This window comes from Maniola jurtina, chromosome 5 (genome assembly GCF_905333055.1).
Source record: "Maniola jurtina chromosome 5, ilManJurt1.1, whole genome shotgun sequence".
Classification (NCBI taxonomy): Eukaryota; Metazoa; Arthropoda; class Insecta; order Lepidoptera; family Nymphalidae; genus Maniola; species Maniola jurtina.
The window spans coordinates 14,011,496-14,034,003 of record NC_060033.1 but is presented as its reverse complement, the minus strand read 5'-3'; the positions used below and the strand labels follow the sequence as shown (position 1 = coordinate 14,034,003).

General features: G+C 36.9%; 2 protein-coding genes across 6 annotated transcripts; one reads left to right on the top strand and one right to left on the bottom strand.

The window, feature by feature from the left end:
- The first annotated feature begins 8,099 nt into the window (after positions 1-8,099).
- LOC123865588 (ankyrin-1-like) lies at positions 8,100-20,365 on the top strand. 4 transcript variants are annotated; one of them, XM_045906714.1, is made up of 11 exons: positions 8,100-8,361; positions 9,678-9,798; positions 9,950-10,144; positions 10,657-10,874; positions 15,718-15,899; positions 16,299-16,480; positions 17,223-17,448; positions 17,536-17,694; positions 17,854-18,969; positions 19,046-19,306; positions 19,399-20,365. In XM_045906714.1, exons 1-11 carry the CDS (start codon positions 8,346-8,348, stop codon positions 20,260-20,262), a joined length of 3,540 nt encoding a protein of 1,179 aa, XP_045762670.1. In that variant the 5' UTR covers positions 8,100-8,345; the 3' UTR covers positions 20,263-20,365. The 4 variants fall into 4 exon arrangements, with proteins under 4 accessions (XP_045762670.1, XP_045762668.1, XP_045762667.1 ...); XM_045906712.1 differs by lacking the exon at positions 8,100-8,361 and adding an exon at positions 8,701-8,939; XM_045906711.1 differs by lacking the exon at positions 8,100-8,361 and adding an exon at positions 8,896-9,027.
- Positions 12,057-22,266, bottom strand: LOC123865595 (dynein light chain roadblock-type 2-like). 2 transcript variants are annotated; one of them, XM_045906735.1, is made up of 4 exons: positions 22,211-22,266; positions 13,999-14,077; positions 12,462-12,562; positions 12,057-12,228 (listed from the first exon to the last, which is right to left on the bottom strand). In XM_045906735.1, exons 2-4 carry the CDS (start codon positions 14,054-14,056, stop codon positions 12,121-12,123), a joined length of 267 nt encoding a protein of 88 aa, XP_045762691.1. In that variant the 5' UTR covers positions 14,057-14,077; positions 22,211-22,266; the 3' UTR covers positions 12,057-12,120. The 2 variants fall into 2 exon arrangements, with proteins under 2 accessions (XP_045762691.1, XP_045762690.1); XM_045906734.1 differs by lacking the exon at positions 22,211-22,266 and adding an exon at positions 14,648-15,008.
- Positions 22,267-22,508: the final 242 nt, after the last annotated feature.

The window sequence follows — 22,508 nt, the reverse complement described above, 5'->3', positions numbered from 1 at the left end:
TATAATATTTGTACTGATAGTGATTTTTGAATTTGCTTTGATTTGGTGCTAATGTGAACCGACCCTAAGCCTGCGGTCCAGCGGTACTGCAAGAACTGCCCGGAAAAGGGCAAAGCAGCAAAGATATATATCTTAATTAGATGTACTATTTTCTAAAGATAGGGAGACATGGAAAGCAACTGCAGTCCTAAGTTCCACGAAGGTATAAAAGGACTCCATCATCATTTTCTAACTAGAATTTGTAATAATTCTTCTGGGTAAACGCGTCCCATCTTAGGCCACATCATCACTTTCCATCAGGTGTGATTGTGATGAAGCGCTTGCCTATATTGTAATGAATGAAAAAATCTTTAATGAAGAATTTTAATGAATTTTTATTCAACTCAAACGATACAACAGTAGTGTATAAATTAAGCCTATTTGATATTTGAAACAAGAATATTTCACGTTTGAAATAAATAAAATGTAAAGCTCGCGAGGAAATAAAACACAATCTATCTTTCCTTGTTTGTTTCTGCTTTGTCTTTTAACAACCCGTCTTGGCTTATTACATATCACTGGCATTGCAAGATCCGCAAAAGACGCAAGAACCGCTTCCAATTACACTTGCTATATAATGTAACATGTCACTTTTATATAATAAGCTGCTATCGATCACGTACGTCTGTTGCATTTACACATACACACTACGAAATTGGCAATACTGTTCGTAGTATCAATTAGTAGCCACGCGCAACCAACGCAACGTAGAGAAGGCCTATGGCTCTGCGCCTTTTACTGAGTGGTTGGGTACTAATATGCGATCAGCTTTACAAACGTCTTGCAATTTTCCCTCTATTTTGTAGAATCGTTTCTTTCAATTAAATTGATCCTTGTCTATGTTGTACCCTATTTGTTGGAAGGAATTTTCGGTGCCTCTTTTAGTCTTTTACTTACAACAAGCTGTATCCCGCGACTTTAGTACGTTTTTAGTGGGGTCTATGTTAAAGAGAGTTAGTAAGTGTATGATAAATCAAGGATAAATCCTAAAATCCTAAAAGTAAATCGTAAAAGTTCTGAGGAAATTCCCGAACTGAACAGGTGAAGGTCCAACTGAATTTAATGCTGGAATAGTTTGAATGGCTGAATTCACAATATGTGAGAGTTAACTCGATATCTATAATCCGTTTATCTGTTACAAACACGACTCAATAGAAGCCTCGACTTTGTGATTCAATAACTTTAACCTAGAATGTTCCTGGAATGTAGTTACATTAATTTGACTTTGACTTTGACTTAGTTAAGTCAAAGTCAAAGTCAAATTATTTATTCAAAGTAGGTACCAGTGTACACTTTTTGATTGTCATTGGTAATGGTGGACTTTAAATAAACCATTTCTATGTAGCATGTAAAGAATTATGTAAAAAGCCTTTTCATATTATGTAAATACCTTCAATGAAAAATTATTCTATATCCGTCAATGCCTGAATAATCTCTACCTACATCTACATTCTGCATCTACTGAATATTTACATTACTTGAAATAGCCTAGTGAAAAAATTACGAAGCAAAATATGATAAAGTAAGAAACTGCTTAATATTTTAAATTTTGCACGCACACGAAGCAAAGAGTGTGCAAGCAAGAATACTCGCATCGCTTTGTGTTTGAAAAATAAAAACCATTAGTTAAATGAATGTAACAAACGTTCTAGTTTAGGAAAAATAAATAATGAGTGAAATATTTACTTTTATACACTGTAACCGCTAAAACAGGTATGTAAGGAAATTTCAAATGAAAATGGAGAAAACGCCCCTCAAACATATCTTTCGCTATGGTTCGACTTTCCCTTCACCTTTCGTATCAATCTTTTAGGTACGTGATCAGAATTGAATAATCGGAGTAATTTTGAGCTCCCGCACTTTTTAGCCGACTTCAAAAAGAAAGTTATTCTTCCTCGTAAAATTCTCAGCTTACGTGTAAGTGCTGAAAGGAATATTAATCCCATACGATAATATGTTATCAACTCAATTAGATGGTAATCATTAGACACATATCTACTAATTAATAAGTAGGTACCTATAAATAATACTTAATTTACTAAGTACCTATTGATTCCATTCGAATCAGGTAAATGATAGAGGGATAAAATCCGGAACGAGGAAATTTGCAGGAGAACAAAAGCGACCGACATTGCTCAAAGGATTAGCAAGCAGCAAGCTGAAGTGGCAATGGGCAGGCATATGTCTGTCGCAGAACCGACGGCCGTTGGGGCAGACGTGTTCTGGAGTGGAGACCGCGTACTAAGCGCAGTGTGGAACGACCTCTAGCCCGCTGGACCGATGACCTGAAGAAGGTAGCGGGAAGGAGGGAGGACTGTGTTTGGTGGCGCGCTTTTGGAAAACCCTATGTCCAGCAGTAGACGCTTACAGGCTGATGGATTAGATTGGATTGGATTGAAATAATAGAGAGAGATTTAAAATCCTGAAGAATTTTTTTACTATCCTGACGTACAAATATTATTAGTAGCATGGATTAAAATCATTTATTGATATTATAAATGCGAAAGTGTATTTTTGTCTGTTTGTCATTCAATAGCACTGCGACAGAGCAACGAATTGACGGAATTTTTTTTTGGATGGTCATTGTTAAAGACCTGAAAAATAGCATTGGCTAATTTTTATCTATTACTTACTTAAAAAAAACCTAAATCCACGCAAAGTCGCGCGCCTCATCTAGTACCTAATATTCAACAAAATAGAGCAATGTCGTACCGGTTAGTTTAAATTTATCGTATTCACCAGTAAAATAGAATCATTTTCCCCAAGTTCGAAAAGAGCGATGCAGGCAGGAGTCGAATAATTTACACCCGCGCTACCTCGCGCTCGGTGTACCGGAGACCGAATAGAGAATTCTTAACGTGTTCACAAATTCCGGAACACAGAAACACGTACTCAACAAAAACCGCAGTCGGCCAGAGAGGTGCCATCTACTAGAGGCGGCAATGTCGGAGTGAACTGGAGTGAGGAAACTCTCGGTTTGATTTGTAAATCGACATCTGTTGTTAGTAAATTAAGGATACCTAGTCGTTTCACAGCCTACTTAGCGTTAAGTGTAGATAATATTTGACGCCTGCCAGTGTAGGTGAAGCCTCGATGTTTCGTTAGAAGTTTCATAACTGCCGTGAACTATGGCAATGTCCTGAAAACGATCTTAACCTACTATCTAAGCACGAAAATTATGAACACAATTTCTACACGGCATCGTACCTACCTGAAAGCTAAATCGAGATCTCCCACTTACCACGACAATATTAGCATGACGTCTCTTCAAGTCAAGAGTGAATAGGCAACTTCTAGGAAAGCGCGCTCCATCTTAGGCTGCATCATCACTTGCTAGCGAGTCTGATTGCAGCCTAGCGCTAGTCTATATATTAAAAAAAAAAAAAAGTCACGTAATCGCACAAAATGACGGCGAGTAGCAAGGCATGACAACACTTAGGTGCTGTGAGCCTCTGATGTATTTCATCTACATCTCTATGGTCTATATAACTCAGCTTTAAAAGAGGCAAAGCTTTTACCAGGAGCTTTAAAAGCGGTATTAAATTGCTTTAAGAGCAAATAAACTGGATTCAAACACGATGCGGGCGCATTGTTTTAATTGAGGCTCTGAATCTCGTGATAGTGCTTAGGAGATTTGTCCAGTATTCAGCTGACCAAAGGTACTTACCTACTATTGTTTCCCTGAATAGGGGTGGAGTTATCAAACTTATAGTGCAAGCAAAGTTCCTGTAATCCATAGTAATATTTTTTTTTAATGCTGTATGTCTGTTTGCTAGCTTTTCTCGGGCCATCTGTTTAACCCCCTGTTTTACCGATTAGTGATGTAATTTGGTACAAAGATAGCTTGCATCTAAGGGGCAGAAATAAGCTAATTCAATAATCTGCATATGGGATTTAAAAAAACCTAAGCCCACGTAGATGAATTCACGGGCGTCATATTTTATTTGGTACAGAGATAGCTTGCATCCCGGAAATGGATAAAGGCTACTTTTTATTCCGAAAAATCATTTTTGAAAGCCTAAACAAACAATAACTACTGGCTATACCTATATAAAATAAATATATATATATATATATATATATATATATATATATATATATATATATATATATTATTTTATATAGGTATATATATATATATATATATATAAAATAATAACGTATTGAGATGTCAGTTTACTTTAACAACAACCCTTGAACGAATCGGAGGCAAAGATATACTTATCCCTTCACAGGATGAGTACTTGTCCGACCGCCGACGATTAGCGATAAACGACTCGACCTACTAGAAACCAGTTGGTGACGAGAAGCGAATGTGGATTTGGAACAGTTATACATATTTATATGTTATATCGTGGGGCTACGAGCGAGTGTGTGAGTGCGACGGGCGATTACACGCACCGGTTGCTCGCCGATTGCGCAGGCGCCGAGTTAATACATTTAATTCCTATACAAACTGCGCGAGTGTATTGATTGCCAAGAGAATGTTTCTGAGCAAGTTTTTAATTGACGTTTCTGCGATAAACTAGTAGATAGAGAGTTCTTTACAGTCAGCGATTAACTATTGCTGAGCTACGTTTATTGTCATGAAATCATTCATCGACTGTAGGTACGTTTCTTGTGCGAGAAAATAGTTGATAGCTAGTCGCTTCCTCGTTGGCGGTGGGACGACTGCCTAAGGTCCTATTTTTCATTCAACATTCAATATCAATCGCTTAGACACGTGGTTGGCGGAGGCTCGTGCTCGGAATTCAATATTCTAGTTGACTACTAGAGCTATAAGTTAAAGCTTTTCAATTTCCACAAGAATTCTCGTATCTTTTTAACTTTAAATATTGAGGATTTTCACGTTTTTCCGATACTACAAGATCAATGTATTTCGCATAGGCTGATTTAATGTAGGCAAAATATACCTTTGCCTTAGGCTCAATCGGTTTAAAAATAAAAACTGAATCTCATTAGTTGTCGCCTGTGGTGCTCTGATCACGTCAAAATGTCCTATAAGGGTTCCTTTTTCTTTTGAGGTACGAAACCCTAAAATGGCTGGCATACAGTGTTATATCCACGACTAATTGCGAGACTAATTGCACTTTACTGAGGGATACAAAATAAGTCTCAGGAATTCACAAACGTCCAGTCCAATTAACCAATTTCGCACGTAACCCGACCCTGGGGTATTACGACATGCCCACATGAGGTATCGCGTTTTAAAATGCACCGAGACAAAGCCGGGCATACAATATTTACTAGACGTCTCGCCTCTGTACATAAATTCAAGCGCAAAACTTCTAAGCCACCTACCATTGCCATGTTTTATTGAAACAAGAACAAAATATTAAGACTGTTTTACACAGACTGCTTAAAGTTGGATGCACAATATTATTTTAAAAGAAAGAAATTTTTAACTTTTAGAAAATACTATACATTTATTTATACCAAGAGCAGAGTAAACCACCAAAAGTCCATAAGTAAGTTTCCTTGCAGAAGTCGCTGTTATTATCTTTAAATCAATATCTACATAGTTCTGTAAGTTTTTAGTAGGTAGGTATATAAAAATTATAGAAGTTGGCTCACTGAGAGTGTTTACTTAGTTTAAAAGTTAACAGCAAGAAATTGTGTAAGTTACATGTTAGTGGACACGCTTAGGTATTTTGGATTTTAAAAGCTCGACCCAAAATTAGAATATTTAAAATTGTTTGTAAGCTTCAAAAATGTTTGGGGAAATTAAACAATTTATTATTCTATGGGAACATTTGTAGATTGGCCGGGCTGCCATATTATTGATAAGTACTTAATGAAAACAATATATTTTAATCTTTCTAGTATATCAAATTCAGTAACGTCGATAAATAGGTTTTAAGGTTCGTAAAATAATACTCCTATAGAATTGTACGAAATGGGTAGTTAGCAAATAGGGTTATTCGGTGTGCGTGGGAGGGCTCCTTATCTTGCCTAAAATAATATTGTACGTAACTATGTGGTATCCTGCGATGCCTTTCAATAGTAACTAATTATATAACGGCGTATCTACACAAAATAAGATCTAACGTTATTCGGTTACCTAATAGGACGCTGGTAATTCTGACTGTAATGTGAAATTCGTAGGCGTAGGTAAACCATTATACTCATAGTTAATGATGATTAGCCCAAAGAATTAACAAGCTGTGTATTAACACTTTTTGGCTGTCAATTGTTGAATCTGTAAGGTAATTTATATGATATCTTAAAACTAAAGCTATAATAAGCTCTGAGCAGAGCCCACAATAAACACAGCCAGGTACTCTTTTTACCCGACTGCGCGGCAAAGGCAAAAAAGGGTTATGATTTTAGCAGTCCATGTATGTATCTATGTATGTTTATATCCAGATTCTGTGTGTTCCACCGTAGCGCCTAAACTACTGGGCCGATTTTGATGAATGAGGTGTCAATTGATTCGTTGTAAAGATCCGGGTCACATAGGCTATGTTTTATACGAAAAAAAGGTTAGACGAAGAAGACGGAGGATTGTATGTGGAAGCGCGACCTAGAAAAGTCCCATGTACAGCAGCTGTCGACACGTACTATGAAACGTAAGGTCAATGTACAGGGTCCCTAAGCCTCATGAGATATGTAGGTAATTGCAAATAAGTCCACCGCCCGGCCAGTTTATTCCTAGTGACTCCGGCACACTCCGGGGCCGGGCACAGAATTTCACGTCTTTATTTACACGTTGAAATAAAGCCTTTATTACGTACCACTGTGGACAGCACAGAACTCTCGAACGGGGTGAACGGAATGGTTCTTTCTATTCTTTTATATACTACAATATTTAAGCTATTTAAGAGTGCTCTCTAACTTTCCGTGGTAGCTGCAAGTCGAGCGTGCAATCTATTTTAATTATCATTTACATACAGGTGGACACATATTTTAAGAGCGAGATATGCGTAATGTTTTGAATTACACATGACTGAAGTCAGGCATGTAGGGTTGAATTTTTGAAAGCATAGACGACGCTTACGCTACGAGTAAATTTTATGAAAATATCCGTTTTATAGCATCGCGGAATATTTGACAAAGAGGACTAATCTCTAAATCCAAATTCTCCCTATACTATAATATTCTCAAAGGTGCATAATATAATATTCTCAAAGGTGTGTGAACTCTGCCAATCCGTACTTGGCCAGAGTGGTGGACTATGGCCTTAACCCTTCTCATTAGGAGAGGAGGCCCGTGTTGCTGATGATGATTTGCCGTGTTGATCTGGCAAACTATATTATTGTGTTCGGCATAGTTGCTGCAAAACTAATGGGATTGATAAAATAAAATATTATCGCATATCGACATATTTTGGTATTTTTAAACAAACTAGGAACTTAAAATACCTACAATTGTAATTAGTGGACCGGGGCGAGATCATATTGACGACTATTGTGTTGAAATCCTATGACCCCATTTTTTGAACGAAACTATTTGAAGACGAATACTACTATATGAAACGACCTGAAGCGCGCAGGCTTAGCGATGAAGGTTGTGGTCTTATAAATCCCGGCTTCGACTCAAGGCAGAATGGATCATGTAGCCTGGAAATCAGTCAGAAAATTTTCTTAATAAATAGTAAAACAACATTTTAATCATAATCAATGTTATCTTGCCCCTTCCACACGATGTCTTATCTTTATCTATAGATAACACCGTCTTAACATAGACATCAGAACACAACAGATATGACACAACATGACATTATTATTACATGGTTCATCATCTAAATTCTTAACACATCTACGGTCCACTACTGAGCACAAAGTCTCTTTTCAGAATGAGCACAGTCCTACGTTAATTGGCTTAAACGACTAAATATCTCGTGAATATAAATGCCTGCTAATTTAAAAGAATAGCTATTAATTATTATATATCAGTAGTCAGGCCTGGTAATTAATTTCTCTAGGTATAGGTACATACCTATTAATACTTCTTAGTTATAGCAGCAGTGTAGTAAGACATGGTTAGATATCTTTGAATACAGCATATTATTTATTAACTACCTCTGTCATCAGTGACCTTCTAGTACCTATGAATTTCATTAAAATAAATTCTTACACATTGTAAAAAGATTCAACTAAATTATTTTCAGTTTGACCGCATCTAGTCATTATAAATTCCATGTGGGCAAAGGAAAACTATTTGAAGAATTGATAGCCCTATCATTACTTGTAGTTTTCAAAGATATGGCACTATGTGGTGGATTATGGTGAATAAATAAAACTGTGCAGTGCAGTGATACCTAGAAAATTAGAAAAATATGTGAATGTGCACTTTATTGCATAAAAATGCCTAAATCTAGAGGTAGGTGAACTACTTTTAATTTGAACCCCAAGCTCCACAATGTTCTCAAAAAGTGTGTGAAGCCTGCTAATCCGCAATGGGCCAGTATGGCAGACTATGGACCAAACCCTTCTCATTCTGAGAAGAGACCCATGCTCAATAGTGGGTCGGCAGATGGGTTAATCATGATGATGACAATATTAGGTATGTATATACCTTAATATTTTTGTGTGAAATGTAACCAAATAGGTATGTCCATGCATCACTAATGACCTTCGATTACTTAGGTTGTTAGCACAATCTCAACTACTTACCATAAAATTGTTTATCTTTCCTTATAGTCAGTTAGTCATACGTCGCGTCTGTTAAACTGTTGTGTCTCTTTGAGATCATATCTTAACTAAAATGTTAACATAGAAACAGTTTTCTTTGTTTAAAATAGCATAAAAACAACAAAAAAAAAAACAGAACTCGCGATATTAATGAATTGAAATATAGAGATGTTTGTTATGGAATTGTGGTTAACTTTTTATCCCGAAATGTTCACATAAAAACGTTTTAAATGTTATTAAACAGTGAAAGTGGAAAATTAAACAGTGGTAAACTAAATGAATTTATAATTACTACGAAGCTATTTTATTTAAATGTCGAACAAAGCTATATATTATAAAGCGTTATTTTTAAAAGGTATACGAAATGTCTAAAAATAGGTATTATGTAAAAAGCAAAGTTCTGATTCACGACTAACTCATCAACGGCCAGTCCAAATCTTTGAATCTAGAATGCTATTTTGCATAGTTTATAAGGTAGACAAGGAATAAGGCTGTATTTTTGAAATCCCCAAGGAAGCAACCCTGTTTATTATTTTGTACACCTAACTTTGCTATGTAATTATTTATTAATTTTTAATCTATATACATAAAAGAAGAAACTGATTGACTGATTAACGTGCAGCTCAAATCAGTTTTCTAGAAACTTGAGATTTCGCTTGCAGAATGTTGAGGAAATAGTTTGTTAATCTTATCTAAGTTAATCGTTGTGCTAGTTAATAACAACTTATGATAATAATTACGTCAAACCTTGCCTGTTGTTTTTATAATTTCAATGACTATAGATTACGTATACGACGCAAAATAAGAAGTAGGTAGGCAAGTCAATTGAGTCGGCCAATCTGCACTTGCTTAAGGTGGTAGACTGTGGCCAAAACCCTTCTCTGAAAGGAAACCCGTGTTATGTTGGTGAGCTGGCGATGGGTTAATCATGATGAAGTCAATCGGGCATTTTTAAAAGAATCAGAAATAACCCGACTTTGTAAAAAAAATCTGAAACACTTACAGATGTAGAACAAGCGATTCCCGAAGAAGACGAAAATGCAAGACTCCTGTCTCAACACAATAACTGGCAACTGCGGTCGCCCAGGCCGAAGAAACCTGTTATTAAAAATAATGGGACTACACCGTAAGTTACGTTAAGTAAAAATTGCCTGTGAAATAACTGAGAAAAAAAACACCAAACGTAAATGATAAAAGTAGCAATAATGTCCATCAATGAAGTTACGCAGTTTGAATCGAGGCATCTGGTTTTATTTCCTCCTTCCTTATGATTTCAGTGGACCTCCGGCATTCACAGCACTCCAAATACAGCCAATTGGGTCATCGTCGACAATATACACGCCAGACTCGACGCCAGCACCCGACTCAGTAGAGTGGTCGAAGCGATGGAGACGCAACGACCGGCGACTGGGGCGACTGAACACCGAACTGCTTGAGGCTATCGAGGCCCATAACGTGGAAGAAGTAGAGAGGTAAGTCACCATTCTGAGTAGCCAAGACAATATACATACCAGACTAGACGCCATAGCACCCGACTCAGCAGTGTGGTCTAAGAGATGTTGATGCAACGACCGGCGACTGGGGTGCCTGAATACCGAACTGCTTGAAGCTATTGAGATCCAAGCCTATTGATGGAAGAATCTGAGGGCCGCATTTTATCCCTAAAAACTCTCACCAATAAATTATGGTTGATAAATTGGTCACGACGCTCAGTAATGAGCAATATGGTAGTTTTTTGTTATCTTGAGACCTTCAAAAACCTTCAGGCTGTAAAAGCTCAACAGTTCGACTCCAACGGTTGCGCTAACTTCAGGCCTGCTCCTAGCACGTCAGACGAGGAAGGAGAATATATTCAGCATAATAGGATAACATTATTTTCGCTTAAATTGCCTAACATAACTGGGAAACCCAAACATGCAAAGACGAAAAAGTCAGTTTCAACTGTATCAGTATCAGTAGACTCACTGTAAAATCATTGTTCTAGATTACTCCAAGCCGGCGCTAACCCCAACGCAACATGCCGTCAGGACCTGGTATCAGCCTGTCATATGGCAGCTATGCTGGGAGGAGACTCGTTGGAGCTTCTTCTCAAATTCGGTGCAGAGAAGTGCAGGCAAGACAGGCTCGGCCGCTCGCCGCTACATCTGGCTGCATTCGCGGGGAATGCCAGACAAATGGCCATTTTACTGGATTTTCCGGAAGGTAATACTGTCGTCTTGAAAATTACCTGAGTTCTTAGCATATTCCCATCCCTTTTTTTTCCTTAGTTGGTATCTACTTAGATTTATTTAGCAATAAATAAGAATGCCAGGATGTAGAAGTGCTATTAAAGTGTACATTAATACATATTACATAAATGACGACCTCCCTGACTCAATGGTAAGCGCTGTGATCTTATTAGTGGGAGGTCTCGGATTCGATTACCGGGAGGGATTTGGAATTTTATTATATCTAGTCGATGTCTGCTCTGGTCTGGTGGGAGGCTTCGGCTGTGGCCAGTGCCATCCTACCGGCAACGCCGTGTCGCCAAGCGTTTCAGCGTTCCGGTACGATGCTAAATAGAAACCAAAGGGGTAGCCCGCTTCCATCTTACCACCAGGTGAAATTGCAGTCAAGGGCTAACTTGTATCTGAATAAAAAAAAAATGTAACAGCCAATGTCCAAAGGTATTATTTTCTCAACTTAGATTTCTTAGAAATAATCTGAAAAACAATAAGCTTACTCAGCTTTAACGCTCAATTCATCGCCAATAATTGAATTGGTATTGTGAAAAACAATACCAATGCGAAAGAAAGTACAAATCTTCATGATTTATAACATAATCCTAAGTAAGCAAAAAGTTAAACGAAATATATTTTTCTTCGGCTATTTGTCAATAATATATTATGGCGTAGAAAGGAGATTTTTTGGAGTACTCAAGGCCCAGTCACGTAGTTTTGGAAGGATATAAAGAAGGAAAAAAGTTATATGTTAATATGCAATACATCCCGCTGTTAGATGGACAGACGGACGGATAACGGAGGCTTAGTATAGGGTTCCGTAGGCACCCTTCGAGTACGGAACTCTAAAAATTAGTACTCTACTGTAAATCTTTATCTCGGTTTCTACTCAAAAGAATTCGAACTACAAAGTTTTGATCTTTACCAGTCCTATAAATTATTATTAATTTGTGATTACACACAAACAAACAAACCGGGAAACAAATACAATGATATTATAGTGATCAAAAAATTCAAATTCAAATGACTTTTTTTCAATAATTTTATTTAATTCGCAGATTAGTATCAACCTTTACTTTTAACATAATAACCGATACAATTTGAAACGCCAGAATAAAATTGTAAAACTACTAATTGAAGCACAAAATAAAAATTAAAATAGAGTAAAATGACACTATAATTTTTTGTTTTTCAAATTAATTTTCTGTCAATCAATTTTAAACATTAGACTAAGTTTTCCTCATAACCACAATTAAATGAAATTCATGGTCTGGTGCCACCACAGCTTCAGACTTCTTGCTGACCAGCCGCAGCACAACCAGCTCGTCTGTGACATCCTGAAATCAGTTACAGCATATTAAAATCTTTTTATCTACTGCTCGGCAAAACCCAGCCAGCTTATAATTCTATTGGAGTTGAAAATGCCTGATGCCGGAAGAGCGTTCAATAAAGATATAAATAATTCATTATAGATAAATACATGCTAAAACATGCTAGGAGTGAGGAAAGACACTTCTAAACCTCTTTTCTCTCTCATTGGAGAGGATATGGTACGACAAATAGTTCTTACTATTTCTTTCAAAGCATTAGAAGCGTGATGCGATAAGTTTCTCATATGTGTGGAATAGGTTGCTGCTGTCAAGCTGTCCAACGTTGTGGTTTCCGGAAAACCTGCAACAAAGTTACTCTTTAAAACTTTAACGTTTAAAAATTCAAGCGCAATGGGTACTTGCACACAAAACTTTGTCGCCCAATGTCGGTCCGATATGCTACTGTAGGTATGAAAGTTAGTTTGTGAGTTAACGGACCGTTGCCCACCGGTGAATGTTCAGCATCGCACCCTACGTAAGGAATCCAGTTTTTGTGTAGAGTTTTTCTTATTTTTTAAGCAGGCAGAGGATTTCAGGAAAGGTATTCTTTTGAAATTTAGGAATATGGATCTAGGCCTGCGCCGTAGTTTAACAGTTACAGGCTCCAGTGTGACGATGACGCAATCATCTCTGGCTGACACTCTTTCACAATTGGCTAAAATGCACAGTTGCAGCAAGAATATCACATATTTGGCCAATCACAATCATTGCAATTGTTGCAATTACCACTTTCATGCTAAGAGGGGAAGCATAACACACTTTGTGGACGCGGAAATCTTATCTATCCAATGGCTGTAGTGCATAAGCATAAGCATAAGTGCTTAGGCTAGATCGACAAGAAAAAAATCAATTTCTTTTGGACGGTACTTGTGAACACACAAATTTTTTGCTTATCTGATACACGAGAAGGTCTTGTCCGATACTGAAATATTTACTGACAGAAATCATTTGAGAATTGCTATTTTATTGAATGCATCCTGGGCATTAAAAAAATATCAAGACTTATTCGAGGAAAACTTTCCAGTTAAGACTTAAGAGAGAAATTCCTCGTCTGTTCCTAGATACATCATGAAACGCGAAGTCCCATTTTATTGCACAGTTGTACAACAGATAACAGAGGAACAGACTGTGCCAGATGCTTCACCCGACTGTGGCTGCTATAGCGGGAAATGAGTGTCATAATTTCTCAGAAGACAGTTTATCGCTGCAAACTATTCGTATTGTGGATAATGTAGCTCTTTGCTGACCGGCGAGTCGTTTTATCTCTGACGACCGTAAAGTAAAAAAGTTACGTACTAAGATTATACTTCAAGGTAGAATCTTTTATAACTTTTTGAACCAGTGGAAAATTCGATGTCAATAGACGTAAAAACTTGAGAATTCATGATTTAGCGTGACAGTAATAAATACTTGACCTAACTGACTGATTGACTAACGGATCTAGCAACGCTCAGCCTAAGCCGCTGGAGTTAGAAACTGGAAATTGTGGACATGCTCCTTAAGTCAACGAAGAAGTCCTGCACAACATATTTCAGGATGTTTAAGAATTTTACTCCCAAGGAATTTTCAGCAAATCCTCCCGAGCAGCAAGGGTAGGTCAGCTATAGTATATATTTTACAAAACCTCCAAAACCGATCCAGAAGATCTCGTGTAGATCCAGGCTCAATATTTTACTCCCCTCTTAAAAACTTGTGAAGTCATTCCTGTATATTAACAATGATCAAATCTGTCAATACCTTCACAGTTGACAATAATAGTCCCTACAACGTTTCCATTCTCGTTAATCCGGGTCATAGTGTTGGTAGCGAGGGGGCCCTGAAACAATGCATTTGTGACAGTAACACGTTTCTGAGATATAAGCTATCAAAGTTGTACTGGTGGCGTCATCAGTACAACAGTCTAGCCGAGTCTAGCCACAATACTTGTTTGTATTGACGTCAGCTATTACTAACGTTTTATATACGTGGCCGCTATTTTTGAAAAAAATAAAAAATGGCGGACTACTAGGTAGGCCAGGCTCCATACTAAATGTTCAATCCCCCCTTTATTATATCAGTTAATTAAAAGTCCTTACTTTTAATTGACCACCCTGACCTGCTTCCATGAACATAGACTAGGTAGTTTAGCTGACGAAGTTTATGGTTGTTCCAGTTCGGATTGTGCCAGTGGATAAGAAAAATCCCGATTACCTAACTACCTCAATAAGTGCTAAATGAGCTTCTCGGCAATTTAAATAATTACTTTTAAAAAAAACAATAAATAAAAGCGTCTCCGCGTATCGTAGTATAATTAAAGTGGAAAATAAAAGTGAAGGAGGCCAATAACGTTTTACAATTTAAAATTTACGACACCACTAAACCGAGCCACTCTTTCTGAAGTACTAACCATAAAATTCTGGGCTATTTCCATGATTTACCACCAACGGCCCTACTGCAGGACTTATAAAACGACAGCTTTAGTTAATTCCACGTCTAATAACCTCACTAAAGCACCCTAGTATGCTAATTTATTATAATAAAATAATTATAAAATTGCTTCCGTTCGCACGAACTATATTAAAACAAACATCAAAACAAGCTGACACTATGCAGACATTGGTTTTTTAACATCTGTCACGTGTAATTGATCTTCTCTATTCAAGATTTTTCAATAGACATAGAAGATTTTTTATTTGGCCTTTGACTTTGACTTATAGAGCTGGCTATATCACCGATAAAGGATACAACTATGGGACACAAACTTAGCTTTCCACAATCGTCTTGTAAGTCGTTACTTGAGGAGTAACTCTTTGCAAAGAGTATTTTATCACTACGTTAGCTCTTTGAGTGGATTCTAACATTGTTAAATAGCCAGGTATTTAACAAAGAAAAAATACACTAAATCCACTGACTGTTTTGGCGAAGGTCGGTGTAGCGCTTTATATCGCCACTAGAACACTCGATATTTTCGCTAATTTCCGTTCTTCTTATGTTTTGCGTTGACACAAAAACACCAATCTAATCTAAAACACCTAAAACAAAAGCCTGTCTCAAAAGGCTCCACATATCCACGGTCCATCTTCCTGAATGAACGGTTCAGGAATATTAAAAATTAAGTAAAATAAATATTTTTCTCGTGTAAAACATGCACCTACACAATAAATCACTAGCGAACCAGATTATACAAATTTTTAACCCTGGTTGTGATTCTTCCCACGCTCGGCGGCATACGAAATTATCTCACACCGACCCTCCCTTTTCCTAAACTGTCATTGCCAATGTTTCACCAAGTGTAGATTAACTAATCTACACTTGGTGAAACATTGGCAATGACAGTATCGTCAGTCATCAGCTATGTGATTGCAAAGTACCTTCTAAACGATATATGAAAGTAATTCATGGACACGTCAGACCGTTGTGGATACCTAGGTAATTTAAAAAATGAAATCTTCTTCTTTCTTTTTTTTCTTTTATCAGATATCCAAAGACGGGTGGCCAACGACGACATGTCCTCCGACGCAGAGGAAGACGTGAAGAAGATCAGCCAGTTGAGCAAGGAGATGGTGAACGTGCGATGCAACGTAATCGGGGTCGAGACCTTCCTGCCCAAGGCGTGGAGTGATAACATCGATCACGACTGCATGGATATCGAAGGGACTGTAAGTCATAATTTTAGATGTTTTTTAGGATTCTGTACCTTAAAAGGAAAAAGGAACCCTTTCAGGATCAATTTGTTGTCTATCTGTCTGTCTGTCATGTCTGTTAAGAAACCTGTTAGGTTACTTCCCATTGACCTAGAGTCATGAAATTTAGCAGGTAGGAAGGTCATATATCACTCTTAAGGCGATAAAATCGTGAATTTGTGGTCTGTCGTGAATTGGTGGTGCGAGTCTGACTCGCCCTTAGCCAATTTTGTTTGTAGTGGCATTTGAAGTCGGTTTCAAACTCATTACCAAACTAAATAATCATTTACATTAGTAATAGGATTTTTCAATAAATATTCAGGGGATTCGGTGAAAGAAATATCACTAAAATATGTGCAATTCTTTAACTTTAAGCTGCCATTGCTCCAAGCTGGCTGGACACCGCTCCACGTGGCAGCTTCGTGTGCTCGTCGCCACTGCACGAGACTGCTGCTGGCTGCTGGTGCCAACCCCAACATTGAGGACGAGACAGGCCGAACACCGCTTGATGTTGCCGGCTCAGGATACTACTATGGCCAGAGCATCAACAGCAAATAGTTAGAATGAAACTAAACAAGTTCATATACTCAACTTAAAAAATCGGTTAAAATACGCACCATATACGGTCGGCCTCAGAATTCGAGTAGCAATTTTGCAAAACTATTGCATCAAAAATCTGTCGCACTTATGACCTTTTTCTATAAACACGCCACACATGTGATCATTAAGGTGCTAAACGACTTACGGCCTTTGACTGTACATATGCTCAAAAGCCAGTTTTCCGTCAGAATAACTACATGTGACAAAAGCAGCAGTGGTCATATTTCCATAATTCCATAGAATGGAACCTGGATTGTTTAAATAATGAAACTACCATAGTTTATTATCCTATCCGTGCAGAAGACCATTTTAAAAATTATTTGAGCTAATCTGGAGGTGGAAAGATCTTTAACGTTAGAGATCGAACATACAACTATCGTAGGTTATCACTTATCATGCTTATAATATGGGCACTTAATCCACACTATTATTATAAATGCGAAAGTGTGTATTTCCGTCCATCCGTCCGTCTACCCTGCTGCCTGTTTTCTGTCAGTCTATCTATCTGTATATCTGGTAGTTTTTCACGACCCATCCTTTTAAACGATTTTGGTATAGAGCTAGCTTACATCCATCCAGGACGGGCTACTTTTTATCCCGAAAAATCAGTGTTTCCATGGGATTAAAAAAAACTGAAACTTAGCTACCTACACGGATGAAGTTGCGGACATCGTTTTCAACATGCTATCTTTCTTTTAGTTTTACAGACGTGGTTAAACGGCTAGTCACCGCTGGCGGTCAGTTTTACAGTATGAAGAGTGTTGGAATAAACGTAGACACTCCTTTACATACAGCTGTGGAACTATCTAACATGGATTGCATAAATGAACTACTGGAGGCTGGAGCGTCTATTGCTTGTCTGGATTCTCAAGGGCTTACACCTCTGCATGTCTGCGTTAAGAAACAGCTTGAACAAACTCTCAAAGTATGTATAACGTTAGAAAAAATAGAAAATAAGTATGACAAAAAATTATTACCAAACTAAACTACTAATACGCTTTCATTATTTCAGATCTTAGCTAATTATCCTTATAAAGATGCGGATCCGCTAAAAGCTATGGTAGATGTTAAGGATAAAGATGGGTACACAGTATTGCAAGCAGCTGTCAAAGCCGCTTGGGTTGCGGGTGTATGCATTGCTTTGGAAGCAGGGGCAGATGTCACAATAAGGGTAATTTATAAAACTAAAACCATAAAATATGAATGGCATTCCGAACCAGTGGTAGATGCTTTTGACAATTAAAATGTACTTGTAAAAGTTTAATTGAACAAAAATCTTTTGATTGATTGATTGAATGAATATTTCATGACTCAATACGATTAATTTCAGGCAAATGATGGTGAAACACCGATACACTGTGCAGCAGCTCTAGGTAATTTGGATGTCCTTAATGAAATTTTAAGTGTAACCAAACAGAAAGATTTCATAGACTGTCAGAATAAAGAAGGAGAGACGCCCTTATTTAAAGCTGTTTTAAATGGAAACTTAAAATGTGTGGATGTAATTCTCAATGAAGGTGCATCAATAAAGCTAACTATGCCAGGAGATGTAACAGTTCTGCATGTTGCAGCTGAAATTGGTGATGTTAAACTCTTAAAATATTTATTAGAATACGACAATGGTATCGCAGAAAATATGATAAATAATCTAACAGCAGCAGACCGGAAAGGTTTAGGTCCAATACATTTAGCAGTTTTAAATCATCGCGTTGATTGTGTCCAATATTTACTATCAAAAGATGCAGACATAAGATTGAGAACAACTGACAGTCCCTTTAAATCATCTACACCGTTACATATAGCAGCATTAAAAAACTACGAGGCTGTAGCCAAAGTTATTCTGGCTCATGATAGGACTACTATACATGAAGTAAACAACATGGGTTGGTACCCTTTGCACACGGCTGGTCATCATGGCAGTAGAGACATCATAACACTCCTTTTACAAGAGGGAGCGGATTTATCAGCATATACAGATGGGCCTAAAAAGTTCAGAAGATCGGCTATGGACATGATCATTAATAATATATCAAAACCTACATGTTTCCTGGAAAAGGTGTTCGATTCTTACATTTCATCAAATTCTCAAAATTTTCAAGATTCAAAATGTGAAGTGACTGTGGATTACAGAATATTAATGCCCACAATTTGCGAAATGAAACAGATGAAAGTTATAGAAGCTCTCTTAAAAACTGGTAACAGATTTGGCCAACTGAAACTGCTGGTCCACCCTTTAGTAGAGAGTTTCTTGTACTTAAAATGGAAGGCTTTATTGCCATTCTTCTACACTATAATTGCTGTTTATGCTCTTTTTGTTGGTTCCTTAACAATTTTTACTATTTCGGTTTTCTTCTACAAAGACACTCAAGATAATCCACCTGCAATATTGAACCCAAATGTTTGGGGTTATTTTGTATATTTTACCATTTTTTTAATAATTCTACAGGTAAGTCAAGAATCAGCAAGAAATCTTATACATTTTGTACTTTTGTATGACTTTTTAAAACTGATTTTTATTTCAGGAAATCCTCTACATGAACGTTAAGAGCACAAGATATTTCTTACAACTTGAGACTTGGATCAAATTCTGGTCGATAGCCCTGGCAGCAGTTTTACCACCTACAGTTGCTATTGTATCAATAGAGACAACCGAATGGCCCAGACATGTTGCAACTTGTGCTTTACTGTGTTCCTGGATAGAACTCATGTTTCTGTTATCTAGATTTCCAAATTGGGGTTATTACGTCCTCATGTTTGGAAAAGTGGCTTCCAATGTTATTAAGGTAATAAGAGCTATCAGCTATGTAACATTTAAAATCCATTGTTTAAAAAAATATTTTCTTCTTGTTCATTTAGTTATATGTATTATTTGCAGATTCTACTAACCTTTGCATTTCTGGTCGTTGGATTCTCTCTCAGCTTCATGATACAGTTTCGTTCCGAGATACCATTTGATGGGCCCTGGGCAGCCTTTGTCAAAACAATGGTCATGATGACTTCAGAGTTCGATTATTCTGCGTTATTCGACAAAGAACATTCCCAGGAACTTGCAACCTCATTGGTTATAGTTCGTCTAATATTTCTCGTCTTTCTAATTTTAGCTGCTATTGTCCTTATGAATCTAATGGTCGGTGTTGCCGTCAATGATATCAATGACTTAGAAATTTTAGGGAATATACGGAGACTAGTTAAGCAGGTTGAATTCCTGAGTACACTTGATAATTTAGTTTACAATAAGTTTTTCACTACCATATTACCCAGACGTGTGAATAACCGTATAAAAAGTAAAAGGAATGTAACAGGAGTTATCACATTCTGCCCTGGTAGGTCAAGATTTCGTTTCCATAAATCTTTACCTTCTTACTTAAAAAACGCAATCATTGACAAGGCCAATGAACAAAAGAAGCAACTTGAAGATGAATTTCATTTAGAAGCTTTCAGAACAAAAATTGATGAGATGCATGAAGTAATCACGAAGAGGATAATCAGAGAAGTTGAAAAAGTGTATGAAAATAAAAAAGAACAACAGTCAATTCAAAAGATTAAATTTGAAGACATTATGAAACGTCTTAACAGTTTAGATGAGAACGTTACAAAAGTCAAAGGAGAGGTTAAGACACACGTAGAAGACACAAAACCTATAGATGAATTAAATGTTAAAATGGACCAAATGTCCTTAGAGATAGAAACTGTCAAACAGTTCTTAAGTAGATTAGAAAGTAAACTTGGTAGTTTATAAAAAAATATATTTAATACCATCCAAAGAACTTGTGTATTATTTTTATACGTATAAGTGGAAAATAAACCTGTCTTTGAATGACTTAGTGCAAGTAGCTCACATACAAATAGTAAATCCTTGCTTAAACATTAATCTCGATTCTGCAGATTCTGCAATGTTAAATTCAGAACTTTCCAAGAGTCTCGGACGTTCATAAATTATTCTTGAACTTAGCTGCGTCAGTTCTATTCTATTCATGGTTTTTGAGCGTCTTGAAATAGTTATTAGTTTGGAAATAAAAAGGTTTTTAAATTAATACTGTATGCACGTAATATTCAAAGTTATAACTACGCTGCTACGATTTTTCCGTAGTTTAATTAAGACATTATTTTGAAGAAAGAATTTTTCAAGATTGATCGATAGTGAAAATTCCCGAAGAGGTTTCCGTTCGTTCACTCAGCATTGTAATATTCTAGCGTAGCAGCATACTTTAAAAGTTAGATTACTGATCAATGAAAATATCACCTACATTAGTACCTAAGACTTAATTAAGTGATTTTGTTTGTGCGAAGCATGGATCAATGCATCAGTGAGCCCAACATACTTTGACAGACGAGAAGATCGATTTTTTGTACTTATTTGGAAGAATTAATGACATAGGTGTTTTGGCTACGCCCAGATGGACAGCTATCTACTCCAAGTCCGTCCAGACAACACTGTCAAGTTCCAACCATATCTCGACGGGAAAGTCATTCCAACCGCCATCTTTTACACGTAATGGGCCAAACTTTATACAGCCATAAACGGCAAAATCGCCAGTATCTGTAAACATCTCGAACCCAAGCAGTCGCATTAAATTGCCCATAAAGTAGTATTAATTGCGTAAGTACTGAGCGGGAACTATTAACATATTGTTCTCCATAAATGCCACTGGATTAGGAATCCTTTTTATTCACAAGAAAAATATAGTAAATAATATAATCCGCTAGAACCAGATAAATTAATAATATAATAATTATTATAGTCCAATTTGTGCGACAAACGAGATAAAATATTGCTGTCGAGTGAATTTACAACTAACCACTGGTTTGAAATGCCCTTTCTACAAAAAAAAAAACTAAAAGAAACTCGGCAGTTGCTTGTATCTGTCATGGAGAATTTGTGTATTAATCGTTAATTATATTTTTTAACTACTGATTTTCCTGCATTTTTAGTAGGGAGCGCGGTGCATCATACTTAAGTAGGTACATACCTATCATAAACGTAGATCCCTAAAACATATTTGCTTCAAAACTTACATGATTAATGTACAATCAAAAAGATTAATTATTATTATTGTAATCCAAAATAATTAAGGTAATTCAAACCATAAATATATTACTTCCTCATGAGATGGACTTTTAAGCTCTTAATTGAAGCGTGAATACAAATGTTAATAATTACGTAGATATACCTAACTAAACAAAATCCTAAATCAAAATGTTATTCGGTCAAACTTAACAGAAGCTGAAATAGTGATTATTATATATTTTGTGCCACCCTCCAGCACGAATATAGGCGAAAGAAGAAGTTTTTTAATTAATATTCGTTTGCTTTTAATCGCACTTTGGCTCGGAAACTCGTCACTACGCTTTAAGCTTCGCAAATTGCAACCCACACTGGACGTAGCCATTTAAAGGTGGTCGCACACCTCAAAAAAATACGCAAGAGCCACCAAAGCTGAACAGATACACGAAATGCGCCAAAATTGCGCTAATATTGCACTTGTAGCTATCTACCACCATTTCGGAAGGCTGAAGGAACGGCAAGAAACTCGTATACTTAATTGTAAGTAAGGTAATGCAAATATTGAAATTGATTACGATTGAATTGCTTAGATTAGATTTACCTAACTATGACAACTTCGTCTGCTTCTAACATAACACATTTGAAAGCACATCCACTTATAAATTGATGAGCTAACACTTACGAGGTTTTGTTGTATCTAGCAGCGTGATTGGTAAGACGTGCTGCCATGCTGTCTCGGCTCATTTATCAGCTATACTATTGCGAAAAGCGATAGCCTCGCTATCGTCTTAGCGCGATTACTCATGACACGATGCGATGCAGAATTGCATCGATTGCCGTTATCGACAATTGCAAATGTTCCCAGTGATATCCGAACTCAGCTATTGAAAAATGCGTTTAAATAAAATATAGACACATTTTACCCCCGACGCTACAACACTTGAGCAATTGAACTAAAATGACTCAACCCAAGCAACAGA